The 15992-nt window shown below is 35.8% G+C and overlaps 2 protein-coding genes across 2 annotated transcripts; one reads left to right on the top strand and one right to left on the bottom strand.

The window, feature by feature from the left end:
* Window positions 1-3349: 3349 nt before the first annotated feature.
* On the top strand, window positions 3350-7109 carry LOC122034753. The gene is made up of 9 exons (XM_042594092.1): window positions 3350-3602; window positions 3670-3946; window positions 4035-4136; window positions 4212-4294; window positions 4368-4484; window positions 5263-5365; window positions 5454-6072; window positions 6312-6496; window positions 6567-7109. The coding sequence occupies exons 1-9, from the start codon at window positions 3466-3468 to the stop codon at window positions 6663-6665; spliced, it is 1722 nt and encodes a 573-aa protein (XP_042450026.1). The 5' UTR covers window positions 3350-3465; the 3' UTR covers window positions 6666-7109.
* A 1528-nt stretch (window positions 7110-8637) lies between these two features.
* On the bottom strand, window positions 8638-11393 carry LOC122035390 (rho GDP-dissociation inhibitor 1-like). The gene is made up of 5 exons (XM_042594798.1): window positions 11059-11393; window positions 9733-9796; window positions 9418-9636; window positions 8956-9080; window positions 8638-8847 (listed from the first exon to the last, which is right to left on the bottom strand). Exons 1-5 carry the CDS (start codon window positions 11275-11277, stop codon window positions 8782-8784), a joined length of 693 nt encoding a protein of 230 aa, XP_042450732.1. The 5' UTR covers window positions 11278-11393; the 3' UTR covers window positions 8638-8781.
* Between the last annotated feature and the right edge of the window lie 4599 nt (window positions 11394-15992).

The following is a 15992-nucleotide window of genomic DNA, read 5'->3' as shown; positions in this document are numbered from 1 at the left end:
AAAGAGGAGAAAAGAGATGGACGGAGTCGGATTTGGTAAGAGATCTATAAATAGGCGAAAACTGACGTGGTCAACGACAAGAAGGAGGAACGCGAATTGGAGTCAAAATAAAAAATCAAAAGGTCAAAATTAATTTTGGTTGGAGACAGAAGTTATCAAACTTTCCAGAGACAGCTCCAGTCCAGGAATCCGCGCGGCGTTCGAAATTGAAATAAGGCTCATTTCATTTCCTTCTCACCTTTTTCAGAGTAATTAATATTTTTTATTATAAATCAAATAATAGATGTTTAATAACTGGAAAATATAATGATCCTGTCGGGAAGATGAGAAGATGAATCTGTCGAAATGATATGTCTGAAATGTTGACCGTATTTCTATAACTTGGATGGTGAGTTATCTTCTATGTTGACCAAGTCGTCTGATGTCCTCTAGTCAACACTACCTGCGATAAGTGACCAAGTCGTCCCGGTCTCTGGTACCCCGATGCTCAAGGCGAGTCCCACGAATACATAAGTAGCTGAATAAATGAATGGTGAAATAATGAAATAGAGAATGAGTATGGTGACGTACCTTGCCCCCGGGAGGGCGCCCTTGGATGCGTTGGTGAACTGGTCATGATGCGGATTTAGTCGTCGCGGCCCTGCAGTGTAGACGAAAGTGAGACAGCTGAGGAGTCCACTCTGGGGGTGACGATATGGAGTCCGATGTAGCATGAGTCCGAGAGACGATATGTCGATCGAAATATGATGACAACTTCTGAGCCGAAATACTACAACGGCCCGTAGTATTTTTAAATATTTTACAGAGACATCATAATCCGGAAACTTAATTATGAAGGAATTGGTTTGATGAAGTCGGCTGGACATGCAAAGCATTAATAAGGGTAAACAAAGACTTGAACAAAGCGAAATTAAAGAGACGCATTTAGCCTTTGACTAATTAAATATATTTTTATTGGTAGTGTTTTGACCTTTTGTCGTCTAATATTGAAATGTTTTTGTAAAAATATATTTTATACTAACATGTGTTAATCTCATCACCTTCATGTTTAATAATTAACACCCCACGTTAATCACTTTCGATTATATTAATTAACATCTTTGCAAGTTGAAACATCATAATTCAAACACTACTTTGTCCTTGTGGGAGGTTTGCAGGAGGAGAAGGATAATAATATTCACCCTTATTAATAAAATTGTTGTGAATATGATATGAATAATTAATATTAAAATTTAGAGAAAAAAAATATATTTAAATTTACTTATTCATCCATCTAAATTGGAGTGGAATGATCTAAATTGATATATCAACGCTACTGACGCATTCTAGTCAAAAAGGTTTGTTTAGAACTAATTCAATTGATTGTTTCTTGCAATTGAAGCCTCTTTATTGTCAATAAATAAAAGTCGTTTTCCAAAATATGTAATAATGGATAAAATTAATAATATTACGTATTCGGGCAAGCCGATTCATATTATTGTTGCTAGTAACTAGTTAATAATTTTGAAACATTAAAATCTTTCACTAAATATGAGTAGACTTAAGAAAAAAAAATTAATAGTATGGTTAACGGTACAATAGTTAGGTCCTTCAACGGATTATTAAGAGATTTCAAATATTAGTTACGTTGCATCTCACAGAATATTTTTTAGAAATAGATCTAAGAATATTTGTTAGATGGATTTTCATAAGCACTTCTCAATTTTTTTGGATGGTTGATAAAATTTTTTTATAATGATCCGATGATGAGGGTCCATCCCTCGGAGGATCATTGCCACGACGGGGCTCAAAGGTCAGAGGCAGGGTGATTAACACCCCTATACCATTGGCCGGTCGGGCGACCCACTCGCCCGACCAAGTAAAGAGGGTCCGACCCTAAACAACCCTGTACCATTGGCCGGTCGGACGATTCACTTGCCCGACCAGGATAAAGAAGGTCCGACCCAACATCATCATAGCTTGACCACACATCGAGCTTCTAACGCTTAGAGTATGTCTGCGGAGCACACGCCGAGCGACCAACCTCGCTTGGATGTACCTCAGAACAAGCCCAGCGAAGACATGACTGAGCATATTACCTTCAAAGCAAAACTCAGACAGTAAGCGATTGCCCGAGCACCCATCCTGCCCGACCCAAGAACAACAGCGTCCGAGCGACTGATGGTTGGCCGAGCGACTCACCCGCTCGACCTAGTAACGGACAAAACGAAGATCCGTGATATCCTTTTGGGAGCCCGTGTCGTTGACAGGTGACATGGTCGGGCAGTGGATCGTACAACGGAAGCTTCCACTGTCATATCAGAGATATGTTCGGGTCGTTAAAGTATATTATCATGGACACTTTCTTGACATATCTTTTCAGGGGAAGCTTTGAGAAGCATGCACGTCTTGAGGAGCGTGCACACGTGCCCTCGGAGCCCTTTATAAAGGGGCCCAAGCTTCATCGGAGGTATGCATAATCTTTACTGTAGTCACACTGTTACTCTGCTTCTTCGTTTCATTGCTTCCACATCGATGACTGACTTGAGCGTCGAAGGGCCATCGTCGGGAAACTCTTTCCTGACTCGGTACTGACGTTACTGTGATTACAAGATCCTTTAACTTGGAGTCCACCGACGATCAACAAAAGTGTCACGTCTCTCAATATTCATCACCTCGACCCTCGAACATGATCACATAAGATCATATCAATCCAAGATCAGTCATTTTAAAAGGACGATACACGGTCAACTATAAAAATAAAAATAAAAATAAATTCAATAAAATGAAAGAAATTGATAGGTATTTATAATTTGATCATAATTATTTTTTAAAAAAATATCTAATGTTGGGATTTCCTTTTGAAAAATAGTTGATTTTATAAATGTCCTAATTCCAAAATGTCATGCGAAAATAAACCAATTTAATTATATTAATCGCCATGACGTCAATAATCACGACACCTAACTTGTAAACAAAGTATTTTCGTTTTCAACTTTAGGTTGCTCATGACTTGCTCAACCTTTGACTTTTAACAGGTCAAACACTTGGGAATTAATTAGAAGTTAACAATAAGCAAAATACTATTTTGGTGAAAATTAACTTGTCATAACAAAAGAGAATGATCTAACTATTTACTTTTCTATTTTATTTTATTTTTTAAAAAAATAGAAGGTCCTTTCTTACTAGATTTTGGGAAATATGCAAATTGATATATCTCTAAGGACATAAGTGCAATTTTATATATAAAAAAAGAGTTCATCGTTTTTTATGTTCGGCCTTTTTTTTAGAAGCCCAACTGCCCAAGGCCCATTAATCATAACCACACTACTATAAATTGATAGAACCCATGAAAGGTCGATTCAATTCCAAGTAGATTCGTTCCCTCGCAAATTCCATATTCCCGCCCCTGAATTAGCCGGCCTTCAGAACCCTACCGGAGTCCGGAGATCGGCGTCGGAAGAGGAGGAGGTGGAGGGTCAGACAATGTGCTCCAGCGTCGGAGAAGAAGGCGCTACTTCATCGTCCAAGCCGATCTGCGCCATCTGTTACGAAGACCTGAAACCCCTCGCCGAACACCTCCAGTGCATCCCCGTCTGCGGCCACGTCCTCCACGAACTCTGGTAACATCTCTTCTGGAAAACCCTATTCCACTTCTTTGGACGCGTGGTCTCATAGATTGGGAATCAGCTTGCAGCAATGGCTCGAGTACTGCCCCGCCCGCCAGAAGGAGGCCTGCCCCATCTGCAAGCAGTCCTGTTCACGCAGTCGCCCTACTCGCCTCTATTTCCAATCCGCCACTGATGCCGCTGCCTCCACCCAGACTACGGCTACATCCTCCGTAAACCAACAGGGGCCCACCGCTGAGGCCCTAAGAGTGGAGATCGGGAGGTTGGAGCTGAAACTTTCCTCCCTCACTAAAAACTTTGCTACCCAGCAGGACAATCTCAAGAAATTGGATAACGAGGTGATTAGTGATTGAACTTAGCTTTCTTCTGCTAGATATATATTTGATCAAATGTGGTAAAATTTGTTCTTTTCTTTCATTTACCAAGGTCTCTGTCTGGAAGAAATTAGCCAAACAGGAAGAGTCCAAAAGGGAAGAAATCAAGCTAGAGAAAGATCGCATGCAGCAGTTTCTTTGTGTAAAGACAGAGGTAAAAAATGATTGATCTTTTGGTAGCTTTGATACACTGTCTTCAAGGTTGGAATTTTGTGGTTTTCTGTGACAGGAGTTGAATAGGAAGTCATCAGAGTGTGCAAAACTAGAGGAGAGGAGTTTAGGGTTGGCTAAGGAACTTGCTACGCTTAAACTGTAAGAGAAGCTTATTCTATTGCGGCTTCTCAATTTGGATAATGATCTTGTTATGATTTTTCTGATAGTTTAGTGCAATGGATGTCAACTTGGAAGAAGGAGAGATTTTGAAGTTTGCATCACTTGGAAATGGGCGTAACCTTGAGAATATGATAGATGTCTTGCGGAGGTCTCTTGCGTTGCGTAACAAGTATGTGTTATCAATTTCAAATCATATAAAATATTTGTAGATAAATGACATATTATTGGCGCTGATGCTGTCCTAGCATCATGTATTGATATCAACACTAAAAGCAAATGATGGGCCATCCTCAAATTGTAGGTGCTTGAAGCTACAACCTCAAACCACCCTCTTTACATCAAAATCAGTAGCTTGGAAAGCCATACAGTGAAATCTGTCTGTTCTAGGAATAATTCATTAACTTTCTATACATCATGGCCCTATTTTCTTGGTGCAAAATGTGCAACTCTAGGCTTGCTGAGCTGTGTGCTCATGTTAAGCCGCACACAATGCAAAAGGCTAGTTTTGCTGGCCAGACTTGAAATATCAGTTCTCATTATCTTTAGAAACATGCATCAACTGCTCAACAAGGTGTATTGGCATTCTACAAAAGGCTAAGCATTAACCTAATGTGATTACTTTGCCATTTTAAAATTGCAGGTTTTCTGTGTAGCATGTAGGCCAAAGGATCAACTTATCAAGTAGAATACTCCATCCTTGTACACGGACAAGGAATTAGCAACATGGGCCTTTTGCATCTTCTTCTTTAATATGTGTTGCATATTAGTGAGTCGTGATAGTAATCATTCTTATGAATACTGACTTAAACTAAGTTGTTAAGACAATTCCGAGTCACATTACTTTTAATGCTGATTGTCCTCAGCATATGGCTTCCATTTATATTTTGTTGTGATTGAATGGCTTAAGCATTTCTTGATTTCCACTTTAACCTAGTGGTTGCTTGTAGGTGCTATAAAGAACTGATGGCCCAGTGCAATCTTTTGGGTAGAACTGAGAACCGTTCACGCCTAGATCTCGAAAAGGCTAATGATAAAATAAAGAAACTGAAGGTGAGTCTTTTAAGTGGTTCTGTAGTTTTGTCTTATATTCTTGCTCTTGTCATTCTGTGTAATTTTATTTTTTTCAAACTTGCATCAGGCTAGGATAATTGAACTAGGGAAGGCACTTGAAATAAAAGAAAATGACACTCTCAGGGTTCTAAAAAACTCCAAGAAGGTAAAGACTGAAGTGCATCAGCACTGTGTAGATTCCTCAGCAGGAAATAATACAATACAGATTGGTCATTCAATAGCAGTTTCTAAGGAGGTGGTTTTCCCTACTGATAGTTATTCAAACAGAAGCTTCAAAGATTGTGAGGTTCATGATGGTTTGGATTCATCTGATTACAATGGTAATAATTGGGTAATTAATCTTGATAATGATGCAAGTATGCCAGATAAGCATGCTCCTAAATACTCTCAGTCAGAATCAAAGAATGGTGCAGGTACACAGAAAAAACCTGCATGTTTGCAAAATGTATCTGATTCTCCCAGTAATGAAGGTTATTCCAACTACAAGGAAGGTAACATTTGCATTGGATCTCCAAGTCAAGGGATTTCTTTGAAGCGCATAGCAGGCACAGATGAGCCTTTCAAGAGAATTCCAGTTATGGCAGATCTGGAGAAAGAAGTATTACTTGTCAGTGATATTGCAAAGCAAGCACCACAGGAAGACAATGGAATGAAACTTCAAGCTCATGGTAGTTTTGTGTGTCCTGGTGAGTTCTAGTTTTGTTTTTCTTACTAGTTGCACCTCTGCTAAGTCTTCTCTATCACATTGCATTGTGATAGTGTTTGGAAAACCTATCAAAGTACCAAAAAAAACTAAATTAAAGTGACGCCGGAGTCAAAAATAAAATATAATAGTTATCAATTTCAGTTTGAAACAAGATTTGTTTTCTGATTTCTAGCATTTTGTTTAACTTGTTCCATAATTTCTTTCCTCGTGGCCTTCAAGGTATGGGTGATCAATGTTTTTCTGGAGCTGCTGGAGGAAATGCCATGACCAGAAATATGGTAGGGAAATGGTGCAAGCAGGGTCTTAAAATGGCATCCTCTGGTACTAGCGGTGATCTGATTGCTGTCGGAGCTGATGGGAGAGGAGGGAGGATCAAGATGTTAAGAACTCATAATGATTTCATGGTATCAAAAGAACTCTTTTTGTTTGATTATCAATCTAACAAATTGAGATCTTTGTTTATGTCCTGTGCAGGGTAGCAAGCTTAATATTTCTTCAAAGAAACCGAAACACAAACCAAACCGAACCAATCAACCTCAGATTGAGCATTTCTTTGGGAAGTCAGAAGTTTAGTCCATGAAGCAAATCGGTGCTTAATTGACGAATGCTGCAAATGCATGGAGTAAACCTCAAAAACACAACGATGACTTGGGCTCTTGCTTTAATAAACTATGGCATGCAATTTTTGGAAAGATGACGAGAGAAAATTTCACTTTTGGAAAATTTTCTTTTGTGCTTCATAGTGTACATTCTGTTTAGAAAGGTCCAACTATTAATGATGGATAAAAAAAATTCAGTTAATTAGAAATGGAAACTAGAGCTTTCAGCGGCCTTGATGGAGTATTTAAGTATGTCAGAATTTGTTATTAGATATATGATTAATATTAGGCACTATTTAATAGCAAGAGTTGACCCAAAGTATGATAAATAGAGAAAAGAGTTCAGATGATATTGAGCAAGTTCGATGAGGTACTGTATATTATTTAGTATTTTGTTTATGTGGAAACTTTTATTAGGTTGGGTGAAGTGGTGAACTATTGTCTATTGTTTAGAGGATTTAGTATTTCTTTTTTATTACTTATGATACTTTTACTACCATAGTAGATAGTTGTAATTTATCAATGGTATAATTTCAAATATTTGTTGCAAAGAAGCAGAGCTAATGTTTGCTCCAGTGGTAGGATAAACAAGTTAGATCCACAAGTATTCTATCTTAAAAGGTGCTTACACGGTAAAGATTAAAAAGAAGTGCTTATTTGTATGTTTGTAAAAGTGTAAAACTTCATGTTCAAGTGTAAAACTTGAGGAACGGTATATGATAAACAACTTAGATGTACTAAATATAGGGTTTAGATTATGGAACTCATGTTTTTTTTTTAAAAAAAAAGTTGGTATTGGGTATCCAACTTACATGATTCTTAAATGCTTAAAAAATTGAGAAAATATTTTAGTATTGATGGCAAAAAGTGAATACGTTCGCCTCCAGTACTCTCGTCAATCCGTCTCAGGGTCAACACAAAGGAGGTAAATTACAGGTGACTACTAGCTTTTGGAATAGTGACTAACATATAAGGGAAGTATTTATCTCGGCTTTGCCAAGATTCGAACTACAGACCTCATGATGACAACACCTTATGTGTTAGCCACTAGACCTATCCGAGTAGAAAAAAAAAATTTGAGCATTGCACCATGTTCGGGGGGCAATGAAACTCATGTTTGATGCTAAACTATTTTAAATTATAATTACAAAAAATCACGTGAGAGAGAAAAATTAAAGGGTATCATTATTATTGTCAAAGTGATATTGAGATAGGAAGACCAAAGAGAGGGAGAATTGCACCCAATTTGAGCTGATAGATGGAGTGAGGGAACGTTCATTAACGAAAGGAGAAGGAAGGGAAGGAAGGGGAAGTAAAGTAATTAATTTCTTCTTATTTGGGAGGGAGGGAATGTTCATTAACGTAACATGTGTTACTTTATTTGGAAGGAAAAGAAGAGGATTGAAGGTTAAATAGATAAAATTACAAAAATACTCTCACTTTTTAAATTAGACATTTTTCATAATATTAATATTTATTTTATAAATATAAATTAGATATTTTTAATGATAAAATTAATTTTTATATTATCATTTAAATTAGTTATTTTTTAATAAAAAATTAATCTTTTTATATTATTCATAATAAAATAATGAATTATCGATAATTAAATAATTAAATGAGAAATAATAAAAATAATAATTTTAGAAACTTTAAATAAAAAAATTTGAAAGATAACACTGATAACAAAAATTTCTATTCTTTAAAAATTTATTAAATTTTGATGGTAAAATTAAAAAATAGTGGATATCCTCTTAATGACAAAAATAATTTCTCCCTTCAATTCAGTTAGAAGGCGTGTCAAATTTAAGATTTAGGATTTAAAATTTAAAGACAGACTACGAGAGACATTTAATATAAACATAATCATCTTTTATTATACTAATACTAGCATGACTCATGAACTCACTGACCTGTACACCATAATGAATTCTAAATGCAAAGGAGACGTCAAAGTACACATGACGCGTACAGAGAGTTTCGATATAGATTTCAGCTATTAAAACATATGTTCCTAAAATAATTCACAGTCAGATATCTTTATACACTTTGTAGTTTGCAATGATTAATCATACGAGAGAACAACATGACTAGCGCTTCTTGATTTCAAAGGAATAGTCGAGCTCTAAGTGGCATTTCTTATCATCATCCTCGAACTGGAAAAAAAAAGTAAAGGGGAAAAAGATCAAAAGGCGGTAAATTATGCATTTGGCTGAAGTACCAGAATAGGGAGGTTAGCCATGAAGTTGAATAATCGATGCTACCTTGAGTTTTGCAGAGTAGATTCCTCGAGCAAGCACCCCAGATGGAGTAGTTTCTTCCTCCAACAAATGTTCATAAGGATCACATTGTGGAGCAAACGTGCCAAGCATTTCTTTGCTTTGATCCACTGGCAAATCATCAAATAGTTATTGATTAAGAGCTAACATATAATGTCATTGTGTAACTAATCTAAAAGTATGAAGTTTACTGAAGGAAACAACTGCTTAGTGCCAAAATAATTGAAGGATCATCAAAGTAATAAGCAATTTTGTATCTCAGATATCAATTTTAAACATAAACCTGGTGAATTATATTAATGTAGCAGCCACAACATTTACATTAGTTCACTAAAAAACCAGACTTGGCTTTTGTCTCTGAATGATATAGTTAGCTTTTGGAACAATGTGACAATTTTTTACACTAAAATGTACAAAGAATATGATTTCAGATAAAGATCAATGAACCTTTAAGCCCTCTCTTCCACACTATGTTTGAGTAAGTCAGGCCAGAGACAATATTATGCTTAACACTGAATGATAACTTAAAGTGATATTTTGATCCCTCCTTCAGAGTAAAAAGTACACGGCTTTGGTTTTCTGCTACTGGTAAGAAGGTAATAACATCAGAACATCCTTCAGATATAACTCCTATGGAATGAAATATAACTTCAGGTTCAATTTGTCCTGCAGATAAAAGATTTAGGAAAGGATTATGAGTAATGACATTCCACAAGACTGGGAAAATTGTTAACACTAATTATTTCTTTAAAAGAAAACAACCGTTTAAGTGTTCATCAACATGACCAAGTAGCTTTTCCTTCCATCTTCTCAGACTTTCATCTTCCTGGAAGATACATAAAAGCATAGTTATGTTGAGAATTTAGATAACTTCTCCCTGCACAGTGCTTATATAAACTAACAAATAGATTATTCCTGCAAACAAGCATCAGCTGATGGTTTTCATTCATTATTCTTGGGTGGGCATAGCATTACATTGACAATTAAACATAACTTCAAGCAATCTAAAGTAGTAGCTAGCAATATAAGGAGAAAGCATTTCCTCCATGGAATCAAAGAAAATAGAAGATATGGAGAGGCAATTAAATCTTCAAAAGCAACTCTAATGCAGTTACATTAGGACTCTGCAAACCTATGTTTTGATTCATTTACATCTTTCTGCAAAAAAAAGAGCTAGGAAAGCAAACAGGAGTTTGATTTTTTTTAAATATTTTTTAGAACCAAATAAACTCAAAATGACAAGCCCAAAACACAAATAAACATTTGTTTCAATGTCCAATGTTTTAATCAACATGCCAAATTCAACTTGGTTGCTACCACAAAATTGAGGAAATCAACGGATTTAACATAAAGATACCTAAATAAATCAACCATGGTAGAAAGATTACAAAGATCCATTGGGTTGCCATAAACCATTGCTTATTGAGATACTTGTTGTTGAATCTTTGAGACAAACTAGGCAACACACATGAGTCAATACCACTATTTATAGCTGTAGGGAATACTTAATGAGTATTGAACTCACGATGATTAGTCTAAAATAGGCAATGGTAATCGAATAGGATGAGTATCACAATCCTAAAGAACCACACTATGATGATAGAAGTTTCTCAAACAGTAAGTTCACCATCTAGTTAAATCAAAACAGACAACCTTTGTTACGCTGCATGTGTGGGCACTTATTTGCCTAAGCTTTTGGCAACAACATCTTACTTAACACAAATTGAGTGTCTTAAAATTCTTACTTATAGAAATTCAGTGCTTGTTTCCCAAACAACTAACAACTAAAATTAGTGTGAAAGAACCCCATATTATGAGCCACGCCAGAATAACGACGAGCCATAGTGGTTTTGAACAATGCCAAATGGCAGAAGCAATCCCATTCCGGAGACAGACAAAGAAGCAATTAACACTCGGGAAATCAGGTACAGCATTTAAGAACACGAGTAGATAGATGGCCACACAGAAACGAAGACATTAAGGAATGAGACGGGAAAAGATAAAAAAAGAGGGGAAGAATATGTAGAAAATGGATCTCAATCTGCCCTAAAGAGCTTCGACATATGAAGGGGGAAAAAAAAATCAAACCTTGTCCTTCTCAAGCTGATCCTTGAGAGGGAACAGCTGCGAGGGAACGAATCCATCGTCGGTGGCCTCCTCATCGCCTGTGACTTCGTCGTCGTTCTCCTCCACTTTGTTCTCTTCCTCGCCCAAATCGCGGCTTCTCGCCGGGGGATCGACTCTCGAAGAAGCAGCGGAAGAGGAGGAGCTCTCCGCTTCCATTCGTCGCTGCCCTCCGCCTTCCATTCTTGGACTCTTCCTGAAAGATGAGCTAAAGAAAAAGGGAAAAAAATATCGCCTTGCTTTCACACCTCCACTCGACCAACACAAGCAGCAGAAGCAGCAGCAGAAGAGGAAAGACGGAGAGTGGGAAACAGAGAAAATAATTAAACTATTTGATGGAACCATTAATAAATGAAAAGAATAAAAAAAAACATTAACGTTTGGTATGCACGTTTTTCGTTTTCATTTTTTGAAAAACACGTATTTTTTAGAAAATAGAAAATAATATTTTATTATTCTTTATTTTTCTAAAAAACACTATCTATTTTTTTAGAAAACAAGCATGAAAAACGTAAATCAAACACCATTTTTCAGAAAACGCGCGTTTTTCAGAAAATGAAAATGAAAAACACGCGTACCAAACGCACCCTTAGTTTTTATTCCGTCCCTTAATTTTGTCGAAAACTTTACATCTAATAAATTCATCAAAACAAAAATTATTATCAAAATTACCTCAATTTCATTCATTGGGAAAGTATTTAATACGCATTTTATAACATTATGATTCTCCACCTTTTATACAATCGTACGAAGTCTGTTAAATAGGTCTTGAATTTGAGTGTATAATTAGTTTACTGATTCATCATCTTATATTTTAATATTATATAATTTATTTAAAATAAAGTCATGTTTACTTATTTTTACATCGGAAGTGCCCTTATGTAATTCAATCAATTTCTCCTGCAAATCCTTTGTACTTGAGAATGGATTGATTTGATTGAGCTCTTATTTGGTTAGTCCGCATTGTAGGGTCAGAGTGGCTTTAGTATCGATCTTGACCTTCTTCATCATATGTGGGTCCTAGTTGTCGCATGTCACCAATTTTCTAATGTCGTCAAGTGGTAGGGAGAAGCTTGTTTGGATGATGATCCACATTTCTACGTGGGTCTTCAAATGATACTTCATTTGACTCTTCCAATAGTTGAAATCTTCATCGAAGAAAAGAGGTGGACAAGCGGTACTGTAGTTTTCTTGATGGGCCATAAAAGAATCTTGCACAACAAAAAAAAATTAGCAAAGTATACTAAGCCTTGGTCTTGGATTAATAGTGTGGGAAGAGAATAAGGTGAAAAACTAGCTCTGAGTGGTGTTATGCCAATTTCGAGAAAATTCGAAGAAATGACACATTTGTCAGAAGAGATCATTACACAAATTTTAAAAAAAGTAACGAAAAAGATTACTCGAACGATAGTTGTACTGATTCAGAGTTGTCCCGCTTTAATACCAATTGTTGGATCGAAAGCGCTAGAAGGGGGTAAATAGCTCTCATAACTTTTCACGTTTTTCATAAAAATTTGATTAGAATACACAACGGAAATAAGAAAGAAAGTAAGAATGACAAAAATCAATCTAACACTTTTGTTTTTACTTGGTTTGGAGACAGTGACAACTCCTACTCCAAGAATTGCGATCAATGATCAATTTTCATGGGCAATTCAGTAATAATTCGATAGTTACAAATATAAAGACAAGTACAATGAAATAATAGTTTAAATGTTATAAATGAAAATTATACCAACGACTAAAGAGTTGAAATTGTGAGCTTTCTGTCGTCGGAACAACGTTATGGCTTCGTAGAATTATCTTTGGAGCAGCATGCAAGAGAGAGATCGTGATTTGAAGTTTTGTACAAAGAGATGCTCGAACAACTCTTTTATAAAGTGTTGAAGGTGCCTCCAACAGTGTCCAAGGTGTCTCCAATTGCAGATATTATCCCCAAACCCTCGGTAGCGATAATCATTGCAATATGATATTTTTATTCTCTAGAGACCGCCTTCTATGTTCTTCGAAGCGCCTCTGCGCCTAGCTACAAGGAGCCTCCAGCCACATGGGAGGCGCTTCCGTCCCCTTTCGTGCGAGGTCTTCTACTAGGGTGTCCGAGGTGCCTCCAACACCACAAGAGGCGCCTCCAACACTATTCATCCAAAGCTTCTTTATGCATTTCACTTTCTGCAAGGTATGTTAGTCCAAAATATCAAAGATACCTTACAAAACAAAGTTAGCATAATAAAATATGACTAATTTAATAGTCTCTTGATTCTCCGGTTCTGACTTTTGAATTTATAGTGAAACCCTAGGTTGAACCGACGACTAATATTCCCTCAACGAGGAACGTGTCCTTACCTACTCATCTTAAGAGAATTTACCTTTTGCTAAATCAGTCTTTCAGACCGTTTAGACTTTTGCTCAGCATCTGAGACTTGAGAACTTTCAACTAGTGTCCTCGACCATAGGATTTCCCACCTGGTGTTCGCAACCTCTAGGACTTTTACCTAGTGTCCTCGACCCTAGGATTTTTGCCCAACACCCTCAACTTGCCAAGACTTCGTCCAGTCTTCCGGACTAAGACTTCGTTGCCTAGCTGTAACTAGAACTTTCCACCTACCCAGTGTCCACTAGGACTTCTTTGCCTAAGATCACTTATGACTTTCCTGTACACTTAGTTAAACTTGTTAGAATAACAATAAGACTTAACTTAGAATCCTTTACCAATATCAAAATTCAAGTTCGATTATCTGGTGCTTCTTGCACTAACAGTTTATTGCTGAGATTGAGAGGGAGTATGTTGACAAGACTAAAAGAGAGTCTGCTGTTGAGATTGAGAGAGAGAGAGAGTCTATTGTCAATATTGAGATGAAGTTTATTGTCAAGACTGAGAGGGAATTTGTTGTTGAGATAGAGAGAGAGTCTGTTGTCAAGACTTAGAGGGAGTCTGTTGTCGAGACTGAGATGGTGTAGAGACTTAGGAGTTGAGCCAAGATGGTTATCAGGATTTGGGTCTAGACTAGGGGCATAATAACTGACTTGCCCTTAGTTAGCTTCGCATCCCGGGAAGGAGTGTATTGGGTTCGTTGGACTCAGTTTGAGTTCCTGCTATGATGAGTTTAATGTTCCATAAGTATTATGCACCGCATCTTGACGTTAACTGACAGCTGACAGCTGACAGCTGACAGCGGAGTATTACTTCTCATCCTATGAACTCCGCTATATCAATAATAAAATTAAATAACATTAGATTTTTTTTTTAAAAAAATCTCATATCAGACCAAATAGGACGTCGAATAAAGGTTGTAGAGCCTGATCAAGTTTTGTTTCACACCCTACATAATTTTATAGAGCATGAATTTTTAAAATTTATATCTTTGAATAAATTTGGTATAAACTCTTTACTGAACCTAAGTTAATTATATTCATTCAATAATATACGACCATGCCAACATTTCATAATATGGATATTGTTTTATCATTAGAGCATTAAAGCTCTTAGCTTCAAGAGTTCCTTCGTTACCGTATTCATATTATTAAAGTAAAAAATTATATATATCTCTTCATTATTATAAAAATCTCTCAACAATAATTTTTTTTTGATCTTACACTTTTCATTATATATATTTCTCATCTCTCCTTCATATTTTACATCATACATAATTAATTTTTTATAAAATTTAAATCCATATTTTACATCATATTTAGTTTTTCTTTATATATATATATATTACAAATATTTTAAAATATAAAATATTTTAACATTAAAATAAAATAAAATATTTGAAGAAACGGCTCCATAAACACAGAGTTTTCACGAAGGAACTCTCTCTTACTATGAGAGAGAGCTTCCTTGATTATGTCATATCCCTTTGTGAGTTTGAGTAAAATTCACTAATAATCTTAGGAATATCAAAATCAATAAATCTCGCCAAAAGAAAATTAGATCTCAAATAATCAATGGTTACTTTATTGATAATTAAAAATTTAAAATGTGCAATTATAATTAAGAATAGTAGAAAGTAGTAATTTATTTTTTTTAAATAGTGAAATCAATGGGAGCGGAAAATAATAAAGTATGGATATGAAAAAAATCTCAAATATTACAATTGTTCGACCAAAGAAATTTATATATTTATGTAATGATATGATATTATCCACTTTGAATATAAGTTCTCATAAATTTATTTTTGAGCTCTACTCATAAGGTCTCATATCAATGATATCAATGGAGATATGTGAATTCTATCGGTCCAACAAGTGCTATCATAGTCATTGTCAAGATGGAACCATGTGGGGAACCTTAACATAGGAGGTGGAGGAGGTCTAGACTATGAGAATAAGGATAGGGGCTCCCAATAAAATCCATGGTAAGTCTCGAGGCAAGTGATACTTTAAGTATTTCATGTAAGGTGGATGCCCAAACATAATGGAAAGGAGTGACCTCGATTGAAGTATAGTGATTCTTAGTTTGAGGGGAAGATTATTGTTAGGATTAGAACATGATCCAAGAACATCTAGGGACACAATCTTCTCATAGCATCCAACACAGCTTTGTTCTCCTTCGAGCTATTATGAGAAGAAAATGAGACTACCAACCTCTCTTTTGGATCTTGAAGAAGGACACGATAGAGCCTACTTATAAGGAAGATGATTAGTTCATGGCCTCTTGACATTGTTGCACTATATTCGGAGGCAAGATGAGACAGAATCGATTAACCAGGTTGTCAAAACTCTAGATTGAGTCTTTTATATTTTTCTTTTATTTGTTTTAAATTTTTAGGATTAATTTTATTTTCTAAAAGGAAGTTTAGATTTTATCTTTATTTTTTGGATGAGTTTTCTTTTACTTTTACTTTTACTTTTTTTCTTGTTAGACTTTTTTTTTTAAATTTCTTAGGCTATTTAAACAA

The sequence above is a fragment of the Zingiber officinale genome, chromosome 11B (assembly GCF_018446385.1).
Source record: "Zingiber officinale cultivar Zhangliang chromosome 11B, Zo_v1.1, whole genome shotgun sequence".
Lineage (NCBI taxonomy): Eukaryota > Viridiplantae > Streptophyta > Magnoliopsida > Zingiberales > Zingiberaceae > Zingiber > Zingiber officinale.
This window is presented reverse-complemented; position numbering and strand designations above follow the sequence as displayed.

Excerpts from the sequence above, each read along its gene's own strand:
- LOC122035390 (XM_042594798.1), bottom strand. The coding sequence starts at position 11,277 with ATGGAAGGCGGAGGGCAGCGACGAATGGAAGCGGAGAGCTCCTCCTCT. Across the intron at positions 9,637-9,732 it reads TGTTGATGAACACTTAAACG|GACAAATTGAACCTGAAGTT; the intron begins GTTGTTTTCTTT and ends TTTTATCTGCAG. Across the intron at positions 9,081-9,417 it reads GTGGAAGAGAGGGCTTAAAG|TGGATCAAAGCAAAGAAATG; the intron begins GTTCATTGATCT and ends ATGATTTGCCAG.
- LOC122034753 (XM_042594092.1), top strand. The coding sequence starts at position 3,466 with ATGTGCTCCAGCGTCGGAGAAGAAGGCGCTACTTCATCGTCCAAGCCG. Across the intron at positions 3,947-4,034 it reads TCAAGAAATTGGATAACGAG|GTCTCTGTCTGGAAGAAATT; the intron begins GTGATTAGTGAT and ends TCATTTACCAAG. Across the intron at positions 4,485-5,262 it reads TCTCTTGCGTTGCGTAACAA|GTGCTATAAAGAACTGATGG; the intron begins GTATGTGTTATC and ends GGTTGCTTGTAG.